Source organism: Lemur catta, chromosome 22 (assembly GCF_020740605.2).
Source record: "Lemur catta isolate mLemCat1 chromosome 22, mLemCat1.pri, whole genome shotgun sequence".
In the NCBI taxonomy this organism is placed as follows: Eukaryota; Metazoa; Chordata; class Mammalia; order Primates; family Lemuridae; genus Lemur; species Lemur catta.
In genome coordinates, this window is record NC_059149.1 from 22,502,371 (window position 1) to 22,524,177 (window position 21,807).

General features: G+C 62.4%; 2 protein-coding genes across 3 annotated transcripts; both read left to right on the forward strand.

Annotated features, from left to right (window-relative positions):
• Window positions 1-1,205: 1,205 nt before the first annotated feature.
• Window positions 1,206-13,103, forward strand: PDLIM2 (PDZ and LIM domain 2). The gene is given in 11 exon segments (XM_045535291.1): window positions 1,206-1,306; window positions 3,452-3,546; window positions 4,230-4,381; window positions 6,676-6,745; window positions 6,836-6,987; window positions 7,118-7,196; window positions 9,852-9,934; window positions 10,142-10,287; window positions 11,457-11,574; window positions 12,532-12,565; window positions 12,568-13,103. Coding segments are annotated over 10 exon segments (1,071 nt in total). The 5' UTR covers window positions 1,206-1,306; window positions 3,452-3,453; the 3' UTR covers window positions 12,712-13,103.
• Window positions 13,104-17,416: 4,313 nt separating this feature from the next.
• C22H8orf58 (chromosome 22 C8orf58 homolog) lies at window positions 17,417-21,705 on the forward strand. 2 transcript variants are annotated; one of them, XM_045535292.1, is made up of 7 exons: window positions 17,417-17,504; window positions 18,412-18,887; window positions 19,243-19,383; window positions 19,537-19,645; window positions 19,786-19,874; window positions 20,104-20,210; window positions 20,746-21,705. In XM_045535292.1, exons 1-7 carry the CDS (start codon window positions 17,465-17,467, stop codon window positions 20,858-20,860), a joined length of 1,077 nt encoding a protein of 358 aa, XP_045391248.1. In that variant the 5' UTR covers window positions 17,417-17,464; the 3' UTR covers window positions 20,861-21,705. The 2 variants fall into 2 exon arrangements, with proteins under 2 accessions (XP_045391248.1, XP_045391249.1); XM_045535293.1 differs by having other exon boundaries at window positions 20,107-20,210.
• The last annotated feature ends 102 nt before the right edge of the window (window positions 21,706-21,807 follow it).

Sequence of the window (21,807 nt, forward strand, 5' to 3'; positions counted from 1 at the left end):
ACCCACCTCCGTCCTCACCTCGGTCTGGCTCTAAGTTGGCAGGTTCAGCCCATCGTGGACTGGAAAGGTCCTTCCCCCTGTATCAGCTCCTGTCACTTGCATTCCCTGATGTCCCCATAAGACACATCAGGGTTGAGACTTCCCCTCCCTGGGACTGACACCAAATCCACATCCTGTCTTTGATGGGGACCTGGAACCTCCCGCAGCAGCAGATGAACCCTGCACCCCTGGGCTGTCTGCCACAGTGGTCCTGCCTGTGAAGTGACACCCTCTGTGCCTTGACCTGGCCGCTGTGTGGGTGGGCGGTAGTGAAGAGAGAGAGGGTAGGTGAGTGACTTGACTTACCCAGAGCCACACAGTCACCCAGTAGAGCAGGACAGTATGCCCTCAGTGCCTCGAAGGCACGCCCTGGGCCAGCTGATTTGACTTTGTGGTGGGTTTCATTAATGCACAACACACCAGCAGAAAACCCTGCAGATTAACCTGCAGATGTTTATAGAGACTGCTCAAGACACGCAGGAGCGCCCCCTGAGGGCAGGAGCTTTCTATTTGGCTCCCTGCTCCATTCCCAGAGCCTAGCACGGTGCCTGGCCACAGTGGGCACTCAGTAAATATTTGTTGGATGAATATTGTTGAAATGACCGAGCAGATGAATGAATTTTCCTTCTATTGCCTTCCCTCCCTGCCACATCCCCCTGCCCCCAGTTAGTGGCAGGGACTCTGATTCACACCTTGCTGCTGTCCTTGGACTTTGCCTATGGAGAGCAATCTGCACAACACAAGGGTAAGCTATGCATTATTCCATTTTACACAGGGAGAAACTGAGGCCAGGGGGAGCTGAGGAAATTGCCCAAGGCCACACAGCTAGTAAGAGGCAGATGAGGCATGTGAGGCTAGGTCTGTGTGACCCCAGGGCTGTGCTTGCCCGGCCTGCAGTGTCCTGCTTGCTCAAGGGGCTTCCAGTTTAGCTGGGGAGGGAAACAGGTGCATCGGGCAAAGCAGCCGAGGCTGGAGGCACAGGATCAGCCAGTGGGAGAGCAGTTCACACACCCGGGACAGAGGCGTGGAGGTGAGGGCAGGGCTGGACTGCAACCGCAGGGAGGGCAAGGCACGGGCGCAGGGGGTGAGGAGCGATGGTGAGGGCACTCCTCAAGGGAATCTGGAGGGAATGACTCACACCTGGGGCAGGCAAGTTACAGCTGTGCCCACAAGTGTGCTCTTCTGAAAGCAGAGCAGCCTGGTAGACGAGTGCCAAGTGGAGACCCAGAGACGCAGGAGGAGACTCTGCGGGCCTCAGGTCCCCAAGGTGAGGGTTGCCAGGTACGGCTCCTCCTTCCTGAGCTGGCACCTGGGGCCCCCTCCTTGGCTGTCCTCTCCTGATCCCTAGAGTCTGGGTTCCAGGTGGTTGGCCCAGGGTGGGGGCTGTCTCTACCCAGGTAGGCGGCGGAGGTTCAGCCCAGGTCGGGGATGCCGGTGACCCCCAGCCAGGAGGCCCTGGCGGGTCACCCGGAATGCCACAGGCTTGCGGGCATCTCAGGCGGGGAAGAGGACCATCGCGGCCCCGGAAGGGAGTTGAGCAGGGCGGGGGGCATCTGCGCCGGCGTCCGAGCCTGGAGTGGGCGGAGGAGCCAGGGGACCGCAGTTACACCAAGCCAGCCTCCCCGCGGGGCCGGGGTGTGTGTGTTGGGGTGGGGGGTGATTCCGGAGCCGCTTTGAAGAGGCGTGGGGGGCGCGGCCGGCCTGGGAGAGCTTCAGGGGCGGCAGCCTCGGCCGTCCGCGACCTCAGCGGGCCGCCCCAGGAACGCTGCCCTGCGCTCCGGCCGGTCGGGGGGGCGCGGGCGCCGCGGGGAGCGGAGAGCCCGTCCCCTTCCCCCGCGGGGCGGCCCAGGTGGCAGCGCCCCGGCTCGCAGCGCGGAGGCGGTGGCTTCCCGGGCCAGGGGCGGCGGCAGGGGCGGCCCCGGGATCACATGGGCGGAGGCAGGTCCCGGAGCCCCGGGCGGGCTCTCCCCAGAGCCGGGCGGACGGCGGCGGGAGCGGCCGCGACTCCTCGCTCTCCTCCCTCCCCCCACCCCCGGCCGCGCAGCCCGACAGGTGAGCGGCAGCGAGGCGGGCGCGCCCACCTGTGCACCCTCCGCACCCCGCAACCGCCCCTCGCACCGGGACCCTGCCCTGCCGCGGCCTCGGCGCCGGCGTCCTCGCGGTCTGGGCTCTCCCCGACCCGGTGCTCCTACTCCAGCCCCCGGCCCGCGGGGTACTTTGGCCTCGGAGCGAAGAAGGCTCCAGAACTGGGAGAGCTGGGCCATCGGGCTGGGCACCTCCCCGCGGCGCCCGCAGCGCGGAGTCCACTGGGCGGCTCAAAGGTCTGGGAATCTCAGGGCGTCTGGGAGCCGCCAGCGCCGGCCTGGGAACCTGGGGGCCTGGGGAGGGACAGAAGGCAGGCCTGGGGAAAAGCGGGTAGCCAGCAGGCTGGGCATGGGGCGGACAGACCCGCTGGCTGGGGCACCCCCTCTCCAGGGCCCGGGTGTTCTTGATGGATGGCGGCAGCACTTGCCGTCTCTGGACCTCCCCAGGGGCAGCCCCAGGATGGGTGCTGGGCAGGGTGGTGCCCAGCCTGGCACTGCAGCTTCCTGCCTGGGTTGGCTCCTGGCTCCAGAGCTGGAGGCTCAGGAAATCCCACGAGGGCCTGTCTGCAAGGGCACTCCCTTGCCCAGCGGAGGGGGCAGTGCATGGGAGGCCTGTCACCCCTGCTGGCTTGCAGCATCAGTGAGTTCACCCCCCGCCAGCACCGTGGGGTGGTGTGCCCAGCTTGGCAGATGAGCCCTGGTCTCCTTGCTGGAGCTGTTCAGAGGGCAACAGGCCGGGCGGGGCGGGGTGGGGGGTATAAGCGGAAGCCTGGTCTTGCCCATCTGGGCCTCGTTGCCAGGGGCTAGGCCCAGCCCAGCCAGCCCCCAACCTAGCCAGCTACCTGCAGTCTGTGCTGGTGCCACCCCATTCCTTGTGCCATCACTCCGGCTCCCAGAGCTCTGCTGTCCCCAGGCTGCTTGCCTGCCCTCCCCCAGAGTGGGGAGGAAGTACCTTGGGCTGTCGGTTTTGGGGACAGGAAGCAAGCACTCCTGGGACTTAGCCCCGGTGGTGGAGGAGGGGAGAGGGAGAAGGTGCAGAGCTCTCCTACCAGCTGCCAGCCCCTGCACCATCCTCTGGCCACCCCTGCCAGGCAGCTGGGACACCCCTCCTGGGAGCCGCTGGGCTGGAGACTAAGGAAGGGGGAACCTAGAGTCGTGGCTTCCCAGGGTGGGGGGAAGTGAAACCGGGGGGCAGGGAGGGAGTCAGCCACTTCCTCCACCCAGCCCCAGCCCCTGACTGGCTGCTCCGGGACCTCCAGCCCCTCTTCTCCCCTTGCCGCTCTCCTGCCACCTTACAGCGCTCAGGTGGGCCCGCCCCTCTCCCGCAGGTATGGCGCTGACGGTGGACGTGGTCGGCCCGGCGCCCTGGGGCTTCCGCATCACGGGGGGCAGGGATTTCCACATGCCCATCATGGTGACCAAGGTAAGGGCTACTTCCAGGAGATAATGGGGTCCCCCGAAAGTCAGGTCTGCCCTGTCCACCCTGCTCTCCACAGACACCTTTTTTTCGGTTCTGAGCCAGAGGCCTGCTGCTGGGAGTGTTGGCCAGGGAGGGCCGGGGCCCCATCAGCCTGGGGACGTGGTGGCCACTTCAGGAACAGCACTTGGGAGTGAAGGGCACTATACCAAGGACAGGGCCTGCCCTTTTCTCCTGGGTCGCTAACCCCACAGCACGGGCAGCCATTTTGGGTGGTTACTGGAGCAAGAGCCCTGTGGGTTCTTGGCAGCTTCCTCCAGACCCAGGCCTGGGCCCAGGCTGGGGACTGTGCCCACGGAGGCTGTCACCTGCAAGGTGTGATTTGCACGGGCAGGGCTCCATCCAAAAGTATTTCCAAGCACAGTTCCTGAAATTCTGCCATCGCATGTTCTCTGGGAGGCCCCCGTTAGAATGCCAGTGTGGGGAGAAGGCTGCCACCCGAGCTCCTGGGGGGACAGCCTGTCAGCTGGGCTGACTGATGAGCAGGGACAGGGATGTTTAGAGGCGCAGGCCAGCCTAGTTCAGACCAGCGTCTGCGTCTCTTGGGCAGCAGAGAGGGAAGCCCCTCCCTGAGTGCGCTGCTGCCTGGGCACAGGTACTTCAGACTCACCGGCTCTTCGTCCCTATAGGTGACCGAGCGGGGCAAGGCCGAAGCTGCTGACCTCCGGCCTGGTGACATCATTGTGGCCATCAACGGGGAGAGTGCGGAGGGCATGCTTCACGCCGAGGCCCAGAGCAAGATCCGGCAGAGCCCCTCGCCCCTGCGGCTGCAGCTGGACCGGTAGGCCTCCGCCTCTGCTGGGCCCGCTGGCATCCGCCCTCCCCTCTGCCATGATGGCTGTCCTTGTCCCTGCCGCAGCCTAGAGCCCAGCCCCCGTGTGGCCTGCCTGGCGCATCTTTGAGAAGGTCCTGGGCTCTGCACCGTGCAGCAGGGGGGAGGGAAGCAGGCTGGGCCCAGGGCCGTTCCTGCGGCTGGCCGGGTGAAGGGGGGCGCCAGGCTGGGCGTGCAGCCACAGGCTGGGCAGGGCGAGCTGGCATCAGCCACCTAGAAGCCCAGGTTCGACTGGTTCCCAAGAGTGTGCAGGGTACAAGGCGTAGGCATGAAGTGGGTTGAAGAGGGGAAACTCATGAGGAAGGTGTGCCCTAGGCCAGGTCTCCAGGACCCCTGCCTCCAGGAGAGGATGGCCTTTGTTTAGATCCCAGCTGGGGTGAGGAGTCTGGGGGCTCATTCCTCCCGGAGCCCATTCATTCCTCCCCGCACATCTCTGAGCCCTGCAGGTCAAGGCAGATTCCTGTGGGGTTCAGCATATAGGCCGGGGGTGGGGCCTGGAGCCCAGGGTGTCAGGGGAACAGGTGGCTCCCTGGGGTGGGGCATCACAGTGAGTCACAGATCAGGAATGCCGGGAGATCCCCCAGCCAGGAGAGCCCTCTGGGCTGGCCTGGAACCTGAGTCAGATGCCACCCCTGCTGCTGCTGGCTGGCTCCTTGGGGCTGCCACCCCAGCTGCTGCCCTGCAGAAGCCAGCTGCCTTCATGCCACTTGGGCCCTGAGTGTTTGCAGGAGTGAGACCTAGAGGAGGGTGGAGGGTACCTCATGGCATCTGGGAATGGGACCAAGATCTACAGGAGGCTGTAGTCTGGGCGGGGGGCGGGGCGGGAGCTGCTGACACCATCACTTCCCCTCAGGATCCTCTGCGGGGACAGCTGGGGGAGGTGGGCCCCAGGGCGGCTGCTCATACCTCAGGCTCAGGCCTGCCGTCTGCCAGGCGGGCCAAGGCTCCTGGTCTCTTTTTACTTTTGCTGATCCCCCTCCTGAGGCCCCGCAGGAGACCTCTCTGGCATTCAGAAGCCCTGGGACAGGAAGCAGGGCCCTGGGCTGGAGCCACAGCCCAGCTCCCCTTGCTCTGCCCCCACTCCCCTCCTGGGAGGCTGGGAGTCCTGCTGACCTACCCTCTAGACGTGGTCCAGGAATGGTGTGGCGGGATGGGACACAGCAGCCTCTCTCCCCGCCCCCAGCCAGCTCCCGGCCTCCAGTGACCTCCTGTCCGAGGTTCCTGCTGGGTCCCACTTTGGAAGGGCATCCTCAGGCGGTGGAGTGAGTGGGGGAGCCCCTCTTGTTGGCAGGGAGCCGGACTTGCCCTGCTCCCTGGGCCCTTCCGCTGCCTATCTGAGAGGTAGGGGAGGTTCCTCCGTTTGTTTAACAGGGGTGAGGCCTGAGGAAGGGACCAGGACTGACCTTCTCAAAGACACTCCAGCCATCAGTGGTGGAGCTGGCAGGGGACAAGCCTGGGTGGGGAAGAGCTGGCCAGGCCACTGACGGGCTTTAGGACTTTGGGCGACGCGCTTTCCTTCCCTGGGCTGCAGTTTCTCTATCGGTTAAATCATAAAGGATTATGTACGTGAAATCAGCAGTCTTCCCCCAAATTGAGCTGCAAACAGATGCCGACCAGTGACAAAGTCTAGATGAAATGGAAAAAAAGGGGGGAGAGGGATAATGTGAGGAATTTCTAATAAAATGGTTTTTATTGAACATTTTGCAGAAATTCTGTGCTTTCTACTTTTTAGTACCAAACTGTCCTTTGTTTTAAGAAATGATGGTGTCCGTCGATGACAGTTGTTTGTTTTGAATTTGGCAAAATTAAGGCCATGCACCATGGCTCATGCCTATAGTCCTAGTACTCTGGGAGGCTGAGGCGGGAGGATCACTTGAGGCCAGGAGTTCAAGACCAGCTTGAGCAAGAGTGAGACCCTGTTTCTACAAAAAAATCAAAACAATTAGCTGGGCGTGGTGGCTCGCACCTGAAGTCCCAGCTACTCAGGAGGCTGAGGCAGGAGGATCACTTGGGCAGGACTTTGAGGTTATAGTGAGCTGTGATGACACCACTGCACTCTATCCCAGGCAATAGAATGAGACCCTGTCTCCAAAAAAAAAAAAAAAGTTGCCACCCCAATGTCCAGATGTGTGGGATGTCCTACTAGTCTTGAGAACCAGGTCTAGGAACAGGTGGGCCCTTGCATGGGGTGTGGGGGAGGGGCCAGGACCCCTGTGACACTCTCCTCCCTGTTTCCTCTGCAGGTCTCAAGCCGCCCCTTCCAGGCAGACCAACGGGGAGAGCTCCTTGGAGGTGCTGGCGACCCGCTTCCAGGTGAGCTGGTCTAGCTGGGAGACGGACACCCGGCTGGCCGTGGTGTGCGCGGTAGGACTGCCCAGCTCTTCCCGCCCCCTCTCCCCACAGGGCACCTTGAGGACGCACACTGACAGCCAGTCCCCCCTGAGGTCTTCCTACTCCAGCCCAGCCTCCCCCAGCCCCCGGCCAGGCAGCCCCTTCTCTACCCCGCCCCCCGCCAGCCCGCAGGCCCCGGCCGGAGAGGCGGCCATCAGCCGCAGGTGAGCACAGCCCGCGGGCACCCTGGCCGCCTGCGCCCGGCTTCTCAGGGTCTCGGGAGCTGTGTTTAGGGGAGCCGGGGGCAGGCTGGGTGTGGCCCTGGCACCCACACTGTCCACTTCCCCGTTTCAGTGTCCACAGTCTGGCATACTCCCCGGGGCTCACCGCTGCTGATCACCTGTCCTACGGGGGCCGCCCCAGAAGCCGGCAGGTGAGGCCACCTGGGGGAAACAGAGCCAGAGAAACAGAAGGGGCTCCTTCGCTGGTGCCCGTGCCCCTGGGGCTGCAGGTGGCGGGTCCTGCCTGGGCAGTCAATGCCTCCTTCTCCTAGGGACAGGCCGGGTGGCCACCCACCTCCTGCCCTCCTCCTCCTCGGCGCCACCCCCTGCCCCCACGGCCCTCTCCTCCCAGCCTGCTGGCTTCCTCCCTTCCCCGAGTGTTTCTCTTGGGCCAAGGCTGAAATAGTTTTGCTGCTGTTGTTGGGATGCTTCCCTTTCGGGGCTGGCTGCATCACTCGAACACATTCCTCCCCCTTCCAAGCCTGTGCCTGCCCCGACTCCCACCCCAGCCCCCTCTCCTCCTCTGACTCAGCTCAGAGATCCCCGTGGGACTGTGGTTCTGTGTCCAGCTGCACTCGGCTTATCCTCCGTCTCCCCCTCCCCCCTTCTCCCCTCCCCTCCACTCAGGTCCCACTGGCCACTGGTGGTGGCCTGACCCCCCATCCCGGGTGGTATCTCTCCAAGGACAGGGGTGGGGCAGTGAGGGAGAGGGGTGGCCAGCAGTCCTGGCCACAGCTGCTGGGGGCGGCGTGGGGGGCATGTCCAGCCTTTGGGGTGAAGGGGATGGGGCCCAGCTGCTGGAACCCTACCTCCGGGCTGATTCTGCATTCCAGGAAGCAGAGCCTTTGGGGACGTGGGGGGAGGGTGCTTGAAACTGGGGGCCCCGGAGAAGGAAGGAGCAGGACCCTCCAGTGGCTGCCCAGGAGGGGCCCCCTAGTGACCCACTGTGTGTCCGCCCAGGGGCCAGCCCAGCACCTGGGCTGGAGGGTTGTGGTCTCTGCGCACCCCTTCTCTGAGGACTGTAGGATGCGGTTGTGGAGATCAGGCGAACATGCAAAGCGATGTTGGAACGATTAGGCACTAACAGTGTGCTATTCATTAGGAAGCGGGAGGTGTTCTGGGAGGGGGCGGTGGGGCCTGAGGAGGCTGTGTCGGGGATCTTGCTGGACATCAAGATGGGAGCAGGCAGGGTTGGAGACTGATGGGGACACCGGACGCCGGTCAGGCGGAAGTAGTGGTACAGGCAGAACCTGGAGAGTGGGGCTGGGGGGCGCTTTCCAGGGGGCCTTTGCTCTGGGACAAGCCAGAACGTGCTGGGCTGGGGGCTGGAGGGGGGCGTCAGCCCTGGCTCCCTCAGCTGAGCTCCTGGTCTCGGCAGGTGGGCCTGCTGGGGGATGCAGGTGGTACAGGGGCGTGGCTCTCACACCAGCAGCACCCGGAGACTTGTAGAAATGCAGCTTCTCAGGCCCCAGCCTAGACCTACTGACGTGGACACAGGGTAGCCGTCTGTGTTAACGAGCCCTCACGTGGGACACAGGTCCCCAGGGCTGGGTGGCAGGGAGCCTGGGTCAGTCCCACCTTCCTCTCTGTGGGCCTCAGGTCAGACAAGATGCTCTGGGCTCTCTTCTCGGACCCAGAGGGCTCTGGTCCTTCCTTTGGCAAATACGTATCCAGCAGCTGCTTCCCGTCAGACACGCTTCTAGGCTCTGGGGATTCATTAGTGGAAAAATGGAGCGACATTGCTGACCCTGCAGAGCTGACGTTCTGTTCTACAAACCTACAAACGAGGCCGAGGTCCACCCAACGGTCCCTCAGTTGACCACACAACACCAGCCGGCCATCCAGGAGCCTGGGCGTGGAGTCCTGGCCTCACCTCTGACTCCCTTGGGAGCTTGGACCAGCCACTTTGCCTTTCTGACGGGCAGCCTCGTCACCTGCAGAGCCCCGGGAGCAGAGAAATGTGACCTGCTGGAAGAGGCCTGGCAGGGTGGGGTCCAGGGCTGTCTTCTCAAGACTCTGAAGTTTTTGCTTTTAGCTTAAGGATTCATATAATTTGTTTACATTTGACCCTGTAATTCGTCTGTGACTTTGAATTTTAAAATCTGGAGAACTTGGCTTCCCAGGAGACTGTGCCCTCTGGCCTGGCACTGGCCTGCCGGGTCACACCTGGGAGGGGCTGTGCTGTCAGGTGCAGGCCCAGGGTGGGCTTGGCCCCCACAAAGTGCCATGGGCAGGATCGGGCCTCCCAGGGAAGCAGGAGAGGCTGGTCAGCCCAGCCCCGGCGCTCTCAGGAGAGTGACAGCATGTGTAGGGGACAGAGGGCCTCTGCCCAGGCCCGGCCCTGGCGTTGAGGGGGCCGTGAGCCCTTTGTGCCACCCTTTCTGTGTCCACCTCCTCACTGCAAAAGGGGGGCTTGCTCCCTCCCTGCCTGCTCTGGCGGCTGGGAGCCAGGCCCCAGCTGCCCCGTCTTTGAAAACATGTAGTGTGATGTAACAGACAGGAATCTGCACGGAGGAATCTCTGTGCCCTGCCTGCCTGTCACCTGGTGTCTTCATTCTGCCCCTTCCCTGGTCCCCCCGTGGAAGCCCCACACCCCCATAAGCCGGGCACTGGCCCCCTCTCCTCCTGGAACCTGGCACCGCTGGCTCCCTGGCTCTGAAGGCAGGGTCCAGTGACAGCCACTCGCAGGGGGCCGTGGCCAGCGCAGGCCGGGAGCCCTCTGGTGTCGGGCCTGGGAACAGCCGGGCCTGGCGCCCTGCAGTGTTGGCCGGAGGCCCCAGCCCTGACTCCTCCCGGTCTCCCCGCAGGCCGGCCTCGGCCGCGCTGGCGACTCTGCCGTGCTGGTGCTGCCGCCTTCCCCGGGCGCCCGCTCCTCCAGCCCCAGGCTCAGGTACCAGCAGGCCCTGGGGGCTCCTGGGGGTCCTGGAGGGCCTGGGAGGGACAGGAGGGAGACTGTCCTCCCCAGAGGGACGGGGACCCCCTCTAAGCCCAGTCAGCTTTCCTCCCAGAACCCTACCCCCTGCGCTTGTCCTAACACTGGGCATGGGACCGGGTGTGGGACCCTCATTCCTCATTCCTGGCCGCCTCCCTCCTGCAGTGTGGACTCGGAAGGGGGAAGCCACCTCTTGGACGAGGACTCGGAAGTCTTCAAGATGCTGCAGGAAAATCGCGAGGGACGTGTGGCCCCCCGCCAGTCCAGCTCCTTCCGGCTCTTGCAGGAAGCCCTGGAGGCTGAGGAGAGAGGTGGGCCTGGGGCTCGGGGAGGGCAGGGGTCCCCCGGACAGCCAGGCCCTGGCTGGGAGGTGAAGGCACTAGTGTGTCTTCGGTGCCCACCGTGGGGCCACGCACCAGTCCCTGCATGTGACAGGTCTGGCAGGGTCTCCCGCTGTGTGCCGGGGAGGTAGCGGGATCAGGAAAGCGCCAAGGGAATGATAAGCTGGCAGCGGGGCCCATGGGTCTGAGTCTCCAGGGAGGGCTTCCTGGAGGGAGAGGAATCTTGACTCAGCCGCTAGAAAAAATATCCAGACTTAAATGGCCTTGAGATGGTGGCAGCAGGCCTGGGAGCACGGAGGGTGGCAGTGGAGGCCGGGTCTGTGGGCGAGGGCCTCGGGAACCAGGGTGTGGTGCACCCTGACCCAGGAGAGCCGGTTAAATAATGATGCCAGGCGGCTTCCAAATGAGCCGTGCGGACCACACGGGCTCTTGCCAGTGCTCAGCTATTCATTGGACAGGTGACGGGACAGGGAGGAGAGGTATTTGAGAGGCAGAGTGACCAGTAGCTGGTGGTTCCAGCTCTGATGTTTAGCTCCGAGGGCATTTTGGGAGGCATGGCGGGGAGGTGAGAAGGCTTGGAGCAAATCTTGCCCATAATGACTCCAAGGCTGTGCGGGGCCTCAGGAGGCAGGCGCAGGGCAGTGCAGACAGTGACTGGCCAAGGGACCCTCAGCGTCCTTAGCTGCAAACCGGAGCAACAGCCACCCAGTAACTCTGTGCTTAGCGTTGTGCCACAGCTCAGATGCCATGATGCGTATAAAAGCCCTTTGAAAACTGTGTAAAGGGCCGTGGTGCTGTTCTGATCTGGGATTATTAGCCGCTCACACCATCATTACTGGATCCCAGGAGAGGGAACGCCCGCTTCCCTGGCGTGGCAGACACCGAGCACGGGCGGCCCCAGGTTGCCTGAGAAGGGCAAACCTGGCCTTGGACTTGCCCCCTTCATGCGGTGACCAGCCTCAGCCTCCGGTCTGGCAGGATCCCCTCCCCTCCTTCCCATCTGCACTCACACTCGGTGTGACTTCAGAGGTCCGCCTGTGAGGCTGCCTTCTACAGCCACCTTCTCGGGGCAGCTTTGGGAGGAGCCGGGGTGCTGCCGGGGTGGCCCGCCCTCACGTGTGTGTCTGCCCCCACCCCAGGTGGCCCTCCTGCCTCTGTGCCCAGCTCACTGAGCCCTCAGTCCTCCCTGCCCACCTCCAGGGCACTGGCCGCCCCTCCCAAGCTCCACACCTGCGAGAAGTGCAGCACCAGCATCGCGTGAGTGTGGGGTGCGGGGCAGGGGGTGATGGGGCAGGGGGAAGGGGTGCCGGTTGCGCTCAGGAAGGGCTGGGCCCACCAGGGACCTAGGAGAAGGCACTACTGCTGCTGCTGTGGTGGCTTTGGGGTGGGTTATTGCAGCCTGCTTGGAATGCCTGGGCTGGCCTCTTCCGGCCACATCTCCTCCTCCTTCCCCGCCCTCTAATAATCTCGAAGCCTCGGGAAAGCTGGCTCTGGACGGGGCTCCTCCTCCCGCAAAACCTCGCTCTGCCCCCTCCCTCACCCTGTGGAACAGGCAGGATTTTCCCGAGGTAGGTTGTGCCTCTCCGTGGGTGGCATTATAATGCAACCCGTCCCCTGGAAGATTGCTGAGCCGTCCCTCCCAGGCAGATTTCTCAAGTGCTCAGTGTGCAGGGTCAGGTGACTGACTTTAGGCAAATTCCTTAACCTCCCGGGCTCCGCCGTTCATCTGCAGAATGGGATAGCATCCAATCCCCCTGTGCACAGACAAGGAAAGCATGTGGAAAAAGAGTGTTTTATGTTGCGGTTCTCAAAGGAGCCTGCCTGAGTCCCTGGAGGGCGTGTTAAACACTGGCCGCTGGGCTGTCACAGCGTCCCCTCTGAGGTCGGCAGGCCTGAGAAGTTGCGTTTCTGACTCATTCCCGACTGCTGGTCCTGCGACCCGGGACCACACCTTATGAACCACTGCTCGCTAAAAATCCAGAAAACCTGGGACAGGTTTTCAGTCTGTGTGGGGGAAGGAGCGACTTCTCTTTTTCCTGGTGGTGGGTGCGAGTGTGGCTGGGGGTGGTCCAGGTGAGGTTCCCGAGGGGACGCTTGGAGATGAAGTCTCTGAGAAGGTTCTGGGTTCCTCCCAGGTCCTGACACTAGGGTGGGGACCACGCTCCCTGGGGGTGGTGGCCTCATGTGGGGTGCTGACACCTCCCGTCCCCGCAGGAACCAGGCCGTGCGCATCCAGGAGGGCCGGTACCACGCCACCCGGGCTGCTACACCTGCGCGGACTGCGGGCTGAACTTGAAGATGCGGGGCCACTTCTGGGTGGGGGACGAGCTGTACTGCGAGAAGCACGCCCGCCAGCGCTACTCGGCGCCACCCGCCCTCAGCTCGCGGGCCTGAGCCCCCCAACCTTCCCCTCTGCAGCCACCCGGCCAGGGCCGTGCCAGTAGCAAGCTGGCATGGCAGGGGTGACGGTGGGCAGTGGCTCTTCCGTGAACTAAATTCGGGGGCCTGAGGCCTCTCCGTCCTCGCTGGGTGAGGCCAAGGTCTGGGACCTGTCTCGGGCTGCAGTGCCGAGGGCAGCCTCACCTTCCCTGGCCTCTCCCCTGCAGGACAGGCGCCGTGCCAGGCTGAGGTGGCCACAGCGTTGGATGTCTCTGTGACCTTGGGGCTGAGCAGGGTGGGACACAGAAGTATCTAGAAGGAGAGAGGTGGGCAGAGGCAAACTGAATTCATGATGTGTAAAGTTTTCGGCACGTGAGCTCTATAAATATATAAATGTGGACAAAATAGTAGATGCCCCCTTTCCTCTCCCCTCCCCCAGCCCCTGGATGTGAGCTGCTCCCTTCCACTGGGTGGGGAGTCCTTATTTCTCCCCCCTCCCCACCAGGTGCCCCCTACCTGGCATTCCCATGGAGGAGGCTTTAGGTGGGGTCATGCTCCTCCTCGACCCCTTCGTAAGGATGCCCCGTGCTTTGGAGGGACCGAGGTTCTCACTGTGAGCCTGGGGAGGGGAATGGAGGCTGGAGGGAGGCCCAGAGACCCCCCCAGGCTGGGCTGGGCTGGCTCTCTCTGCGGCCCTCTTGCTACCTGGTGTGGACGCCACCAGCCCGGATGCCGCACGGGCACAGCAGAGGCCGTGGTGACAGGGAACGCAAGGGAGGAGGGTTTGAGTTGAAATGGGGGCAGTGGTCCTCTACCAGCCCACGATTTTTGCCCTGATTCACCAACCATCCCTTGCCCTAATCCCAGAGGACACGTGAGAAAGTCCCTGCAGGTGCTGCTGGGCGCTCCAGACCTGGCCTCCCCCAGTGAGCCCGGGGATGGGCGGCGGCCTCGGCTCTGTCTTCACGGAGAAGATCAAAGCTGGGCTCCAGAGGGGGCCCTGGCGGCCTCCACCGCGGCTTTGTGCCATCTGGCTCTTTTTGGAAGGAATCTTGGCACAGACTGTGTTACCTCCTCAGGCACCTGTTGATATAATTTACACCTTGATGTAATTGTCTCACCTTTTGCCTGGATGGCTGCCTGAGGACGGGCCTTTATTTTTATAGAAAACATCAGGGCTGGCTGGCCCCGGAATCTGCCCGCCCAGTGCCCGTCAGGAACGGGGAGCCTCTGTGGCGCCACCTAGCGTTCGGTGCAGCCCACGGGGGAGGATGCTCGCAAAAGAAATTCAGTGCGCTGGTGAACGCTTGGGTTCTCCGCACACTGGGATTACAGAAAGATCTGGCACTTTTCTTGCTTTCTTGGGGACAAAAGGCAAGTGGCAGCACTTGAGCTGGCATGAATGAAACTGCTGTGTGGCAGTGAGTGCTAAGGAACACACAGAGGAGCGCCCAGTGAGTTCACAGCAATGGCCATCTGTGCAGAAGATGCCCAGGTCTTGGACAGGCGAAGGACAGGGGTGCTGAGTGGTGGGTGACTGCAGTGGGACGCTGGGTTCAGAGTGGTGGCTGGCAGGGTGCTCAGATAAGATTGGAAAGGGTCGGGAATGCTAGCCTGGTTCTGGGGACATTTGGAAAATTTTAAGCAAGGAGGTGACAAGTTGGAAAAGGTGGGCTAGACTATTGCTGTGGTCAGATCCAGGCCTGTGGCCATGCTGGGCCAGCAGTGTCCTAGGGAGTGGAGGACAAGTGGTGATGGGGACACTTGGGAAATGGACATGCCAGTGAGCTGCTGAACGCCTTCCAAAGGCTGAATAGGTTCAGGCTCAAATCCACCTGTGGCCTGTGTTTTTTGTTTTGTTTTATTTTCCCCCATTTTTTTTATTTGCATGTATTTGGGGGGTGCAAGGGCAACTTTGCTACCATTGTACCTGCCAAGCAGCCTCCCATCGTTCACCCCACCCACCTGCCCTTGTCCTTTAGTCGTGGCCTCAGCTCTCCCCCAGGGCCCAGAGGGTTTCAGCACCCTAGTTCTGTGCGGCCACACAGCTAGCCTGAGCTTGGACACAAGCTCCTCTGGAAATGAAGCTATTTAGTCAAACTGGTTTGTCAGCAGAGAAGGCAGCCTTTGGTCTCTCACCCCTGCCTCTTCCCACCCCACGCCAGCTGGCCTCGAGCACCCACCCCTCCTCCACCCAGACGCCCACTGGTGCCCTGTACTGTGTCCCATTCAGCACCCTCCTCACTCCGCATTTCGGGGACTAACTTCAGAAGTGACAGATTTGCATTAGAAGTAGCCTGAGAGAGCATCGAATACAACCCCAAGCCTCTGTGGTTAGAGATGGGAAAGCGGCTTTTCTAAAGTGACACAATGGGATGATAATGGCTAACTCTTAGGAGCACCTTTTGATGTGCTAGGGACCTTTTAAATGCTTTAGCTCACCCCTCACAACTCTGGGATAGGTATTGTTGTCATCGTTGTTCTGCAGATGAACAAACTGGGCACAGGGAAGTGAAGCTCCTGGTCCCAGGACTCCTGGCTAGTAAGGGGAGGGCCAGAGAATGAAACCAGGGGTCCTGGGGTTCTGGCTTACAGCTGGTGGGGGCGCTCCTGCCCCTCTGTCACCAGAGGCAGCCTTCCAGGGACAGCTCCAGCCACCTGGCCACAACGGGAGGCCACCATAGCCCTTCCCAGCCTTCCCCAGGCTGGCAGGAGCTGCCTCCAGGCTCCTGGCTTTGCCTTCCTGCCTCCGGCCCCGGCTCAGGCTGGCTTGCAGGAAACAGGTTTCCGGCGGTGGGACTTCCCCACGGTGGCGCAGGGACCACTGGGCATCCCTGGCCTCAGCCTGAGGACAACTCTGCTCTGGCCCTCCTCTGTCTCAGGAACTCAGGGTGGCTTGCTCATCTTGCCAGGCACACAGTGGGGCGTGGCTGTCTGCCCTCCCATTCCTCCTGCATGGCTCAGAGGGACCCAGGCCTGTCACACAGGGTCACAGAGCCCTCTGGGAGGTGAAGGCCTGGCGGGGCTCCGAGCTTGGGGCTGCCATACTCGGGAAGCATGCAGGTCCCCCCACCTCGGGGGTTCGGTCTCAGATCCTACTGGGTTCCTACCTTGCTGCGTGTGCACTGGCACAGAGGGTGGGGGCCGTGGCATGGCCGGAGTGTGTGCTGTGTGTGCTGGGTTTGGGGGGGTGTTCTTTTGAGTCACACACAAAGCGTTGTGCTGAGACACTGCATTCCTGCTGGCTGGGCTTCCTGTTTCCAGATGCATTCCTGCCCCAGAGTCACCACGGAGACTGCTTGGAATCCGCCCCACATTCTCCAAATTCAGGGCGCAATTGGCAAAGGCTCCCTTCTCTTCACCTCCTCACCCTTTCACGTTGGAGGGAGGAAGCCACCTGACTGGCCTGCCCTCCGGCCCTCCTGCCCTGGAGTGCCAGCATGGGGGCTGGCAGGGCTGGGGGCTTTGCTGCCACATATCCGCTCGGCCTTGCCTAAGGCAGTCCCTGCCAGGGCTCACACTCTCGGGTTCCCTCTCTGCCTGGGCAGAAGCAGAGTGCGTTGGGGGAGACAGAGTATCCAGCAGGATGGGGCCCAGAGGGGCAACCCAGGGGACCCATGGCTAGCAGGGAAGGGCTTGGACCTAAGCATCAGGGTGTTGAGACATGGCCAGCAGTTCGGGCACTTGGCTCTCATTCTGCCTGCCCAGGGCTTGGTTGTAAGCCTCAGTTTCCCTAGCTTATAAAGTTATAAAATCTGATAGTTGGTGGCTCTCCGATGAAGGCTCCTGTGGACGGCGTTTGAGGGCGGGAAAGAGCAGGAGCAGAGGAGGTGGGCAGACTGTGTTCTCCCTGCCAGTTAAAAACCACTTCCTTCCAGCGGCTCCAGCCCCTCCCCCAGAGGCCCAGGTGCAAGCTCGCACGTCCCCAGCTCCCCTATCTGCCTCCGGGGGATTTGGGTCCTGCTGGGATTTTTTCCAGCCCTGCCCCCTCCCTCAGGAGGAGGAGGCTTTGTTCCTCCAGCCCTGTCTGGTCACCGGGCTGTCTCACCTCCTTTAAGGATGGGGCGTGGGTGGTGGAATCCCACGGGCCAAAAGGATGGGTGGGGACAGGGAAGCATCTACACTTTGGCGCAGTCTGGGGGCTGCTCCTGTCCGCTGGCTCACGTCTCCCAAGGCCAGAAACACCCACTCAGCCCCCAGCTTTAGGGGCCCCGGGATGAGACGTAGGACGGCAGGGCTTCAGATCTAGCCCAGGACACACAAGGGCCCTGCAGTTGTAGTAAAGGACTTCCCGTGGGACAGGAACGGAGTCCCCTTTCATCGCGCCAGGTTCCTGAGAGGTTTGTCCCAAAGCCCCGGGAGCCCGCGTCCCGGTCCGCGCACTTCCCACCGCCAGCACGTGGGGCTGTTTCCTTCCGGGCTCCGTCCTGTCCTCCCCCCGCACCCGCGGGCTCCGGGCGGGCGGCAGGAAGACAGCCCCGGCGTGCGGACCGGGTGGGGCGGGCTGCCGGCGCCCCGAGCCCGACGGCGGCCTCCCCGCAGGACAGCGGATTCGGGCCCGTAACCTCGCCCCAGCCAGCGCTGGGGGCGGCACGGGCGGTCGGGCAAGGGGTGGTGGCCGCCGCCCGCGCACCTTGCCCCTCCTTCCCCTCCCCGGCCCTGGCCCGCCCCGCCCCCCGCCGGGAGTGTCCCCGGGCCGCGCCCAGCTGGGTCTGGACGCGCGCGGGCCGGGCCGGGAGCGCCGCGCAGGCTGTGGCGGGAGCGTGCCATGCTGGGCCGGCGGCGCGTCTTCGCCGTGGACGGCCGGGGTGAGTCGCCAGCTCCCAGGCCGGCCGGCCGGGGCCCCCTGCCCCGGGGCCGTCCCCGCGCCCGCCACCCTTCAGGGGCCGAGACATTAGGCTGGGGGCTCCTCGCAAGTTGGAGACCCTCTGGGCTTTGGTATTAAACCAGCCACCGCCTCCATCCCTCTTCCTGTGGGTGCCCTTCCCTGTCACCCCCTGTCGCGAGCCTGCAGGCTCCGGGTGCGCGTCTGACTCCGCTGCCCGCGCCCTCGGTGCGCGCCCCAGGCCAGCGGGCGGTGCGGGCATCTCCAGGCCTCCGGGCCGGCTTCTTCCCCAGACGGGGCCGGATTGGCTTCCATCCTCCACCTGGCGGGCTCGGGTTCTGCACCCGGGTCACCGGAGGGCCTGGCACAGAGGTGACAATGAGTGGGTGCTCCCCTCTTCCCTTCCTTTCACTTAAGTCGTTCCTTTTAAACTCTTCGCAAAATCTTCACTAATTTCTCACTTAAAAGGATGAAACCCCAACATGGCCAGAGCTGTTACTTTGATCACTCTCCCCAGAGCGGCTTCATCTTGCATCCTGATGGTCGGGGGTGGAGAGCAGTGTGGTCCCCAGGCTTGTCTTTGTGCCCTTCCCCCTCTCGCCGAGGCAGGCACAGCCCTGCTCGCCTGGGGGAGCAGCTGAAGAGCCTGTTGCCCACCCTAGTGGGGGCAGCACAGGGCTCCTGTGGCCTGGGCTCCTTACTGCTACAATTACTGTCAAGAAGGGACCCCCCCATCCGTGCGTGTCCCAAGCAGAGCTGAACTATCTGGGCAGGGCTGTGGCTGTCTAGCGTCCTCCCTTCACACTCCTCCCAAGGAGTGCTGCCAGCTGCCAGGAATGCTGGGGGCGTTGGGGGCCTTGTGCCCAGCCTGACACTGACTCTCCTTGCAGATGGGGCTGGCGAGGACCTGGCACGTGGCTGTGTAGTGCCTGGAGTCACCAGCACCTACAGACGCATCCCGGACGTGGCTCATGGGTGCTCAGCAGACTCCTGGCAGTGGGGTGGTGAGCTGAGAGGTGTTGGGAGGCAGGAGACGCTTCTCAAACTGGCCTCCCGGGACTCAGGAGTGGAGATGGCAGTTGGGGACAGCCCCCTGGGCACCTTACCGGGCCTTTCTCAGGACTCTCTGGACTTTGAGCCCCTGGGGAGCCCTGAGCTCCCAGCTCAGCGAGGCCGGCTCCTGGCCAGCCGTAAGCTGGAGCAGGTGCTGGAACGGTCGCACCGGCCCACCAGCTTGTCAGGACAACACCGCCCCCTGCAGCCACCAAGCAAGCCAGAGTGTGAAGTGCCTCTTTTTGGAGCAGGGGAACAGGAGTCCACTGAGGCAGACACGGACGGAGAGGCAGGCCTGGAAGCGACAGAGGTGGTGAGTGCCAGCTCTCAGGCTGGGGACAAGTGGGATGGAGACAGCCCACCCTGCGCTGGCTCTCCCCGGAGCTCTCTCGGGGTGCGGCGCTCCTTGCCCCTAATTGCCCGGTGGTGTCATAGCTTCTTGCCTCACCCCACCCCCTGCTGTGGTAGCCACCCTCTCGGAGGAGGTAGGCAGCAGTGGGCCCTGCCTTGAAACCCAGCCTGGCTGGGCGCTGGGGCGGCAGCTGGGTGCGCTCCTCCTCTGCCCCCCGCTCTGCCCCCATCTGCTGGCTGGTCACGCCCGGCTGCCTGGGGGGGGGTGCGGGCCCGGTTGAGTTCAGGAGTCTGCCCTACCTCACTGTGTCCCACAGGTGAGGGACTTGGGGCCTGCAGCCTGGGCCTGCCTCCCAGGGCAGGGTCTCCGCTACCTGGAACACCTGTGCCTGGTGCTGGAGCAGATGGCGCGGCTCCAGCAGCTCTACCTGCAGCTCCAGACCCAGAGGCTCCCTGGGGTGAGTGTGGTGGGGGCCGGGCAGGGTGGGGGGCGTTGTCAGGCCATCCAGTGAGGGACGCAGGGGAGGGGCAGGACCCCTAGAACCGTGGCTGCCTTCAGAGTAGCCTCCACCTTCTCTTGGCCCTGATGGCCCACTCTCCCCTGTGCACAGGATCCTGCCGAGGAGGAGTTGGCCGTGGCCCCAATGCCTTCACCCTCACACGCCCCAGGCAATGCGATGCAGGGGCCATGGGAGCTGCAAAGCCAGATGGAAGAGACAGGTGAGGGGCGATGTGTCTCCTGCTATGTCCTGCCTGCCCCATCTGCCTGCCCGGGGTCCCACCAGCAGACCCCCTGAGTCATAGCTTGATAGGGTGGCTTCCTGTCCCTGTCCCTGGGTAACCTGACTCTCTTTCTGAAGGGGCAAAGGCAGCCAGCACCAACCCTCCCAGGCTGCCAGGGGCCCTAGTGGAGCCAACTCACAGCTTTCCGTGCTGCCAGGGACACAAGGTAGGTGATGGGTATATGTGCGGCAGGTGGTAGGATAGGGTGGGGTGGGATGGGGGGTGGTGGGGACATATGGGTACCCTACAGGCCAGAAACGCTGGGAAAAGGACAGGATTGATTCCTGTTTGGAACAGGTGACTTGTCCTGGCTGTGATGACAGCTGTCTCTGGGAGCTTGGTTGGGGGTATGTGTGTGGGGAGGGCTTTGTGGTGACTCCTCATCCTCTGCTCAGCAGGATCCCTCCCACTGGGACAAGGTCAAGGTCCTACTCAACCGGATCCGCTGGAGGAGCCATCAACAGCCTGAGTCCCCCACCCCTCCCAGCAGTTCCGGCCCCAGGTGTGTCCTATGCCCAGCCCCAGTTAGGGCAGGGAGAGGAGACTGATGAACCAGAATGCTGAGATTGTCCTGCTCCTTGTCATTTTTGTCCCTATGAAACTTGAGAGGCATTGATGAGAGGGGGTACTGGGAGAAACAGAAAGTAGTTAAAACCCCATTTTCCAATGAGGAGGCTGGGTTCTGGGTAGAGTTGGGGGTAGTTGCTTTCCCAAAGCCACACAGTAAGTCAGTGACCGGAGCAGAACATGGGAAATCTCCTCACCCCAGCTCAGCAAGACCTCACCCCTTGATGCTGGAATTTAGGCCCCTCCCTGGGTTTGCAGGGGGAGCCAGGTGAAGGCACAAAGGATTCCACAGTGGGTGCAGTCCATCCTGTCTCGGGGTTGTCCTGAATAATTCTCCAGGGGGAAGCAGCAGCAAGTCATTTGACATTCTCAGGCTCCCCACAGCAGATACACAATATTCTCTCAACTTGGGGGCCATTGTTACCTTCATTTCCTCCTTCTGGGCCAATGTCTCCTTTTCCTTTCCACAGGATTGAGCCCAGGGACCACCTCCCTGAAAGGCCTCAGTGCTGCACCCACCGGAAAACCATTATGCCATCATTAGTGGTTAAGAAGCAACGAGCGAAAAACCTTTCTGTATGCTGAGACCTCTTGGTGCAGCAGGTGACCTGGGTGGAGGGGACTTGCGATGAAGTCTTCCTCACCCTTTGCCCTGTTGCTGCTTCTCCTCACTGCCAGGAAAAGCTGTTGACATTTGCCCTTCTCCCCAAGGCAAGGGCTGAATATTTCTCCTCCAAGCAGCCTGGCAGAGGAGCCCTGTTGCCCCAAGAGGCCCCCAAGATCTGGCAGCTCTAGGGCTTCTCCTCCTTGCCAGAACCCCTGGACATAGACAATGTGAACTAACTTATCAGGCACCCATGGAGTGTGGCATGGTCATCTGTCTGGGCCCAGCATGTTGCACATGGGGAATTGCGAACAATGAGTCTCTCTGTGGGACTGCAGTGTTGTGAACTGCCTGGATCCAACCATCTCCTCTGGCATCGTGCATCCAAAGGTTGGTCTTTTGGGTGAGGTAACTGCCAAAGGATGGAACTGATCTTCGTTCCACAGTGGGCCGTTCCTGAACTTTCTTCCTCATGGCTCCACTGGCAGCTCTGGGACAGAGGATGGTGCTGCCTTGGCTGCCTCGGCTGCCTCTGCATGGAGTCTTGCCCCCTGGAGCAGAGCCCCTGAAGACTGCACCAGGAATGGGGACGACCAGGGACAACACGAGGGACAGCAGAGTAACCTTAAAGTCCATTCTGAGCTGCTCTGCTCCATACTAGCTTTTACATGTCAGCACTGAAACCAGAAGCTCATACTAGTTTTTAGATCCTGACAAAGTCTCAAGTTTCCTGAGCCACAGCTTCCCACGTGGAATAACGATCCTGCCTTACCTACCTCACAGGCTTGTAATGAGGATAAAATGAGATTAAATTGCCTCAAAGTGTTTTGTGAATGTTAAATGAACAGGAAACGGGAGGGCACGGGTGCTAGCAGGGGGCTAGACAGAGGGATGATGGGGAGTCAGGACTAACAGGGACTAAAATGGC

Coding starts and splice junctions, on each gene's coding strand:
- C22H8orf58 (XM_045535292.1), top strand. CDS start 17,465: ATGCTGGGCCGGCGGCGCGTCTTCGCCGTGGACGGCCGGG. Junction 19,384..19,536: donor AGACCCAGAGGCTCCCTGGG/GTGAGTGTGGTG, acceptor CCCTGTGCACAG/GATCCTGCCGAGGAGGAGTT. Junction 19,875..20,103: donor CGTGCTGCCAGGGACACAAG/GTAGGTGATGGG, acceptor TCCTCTGCTCAG/CAGGATCCCTCCCACTGGGA.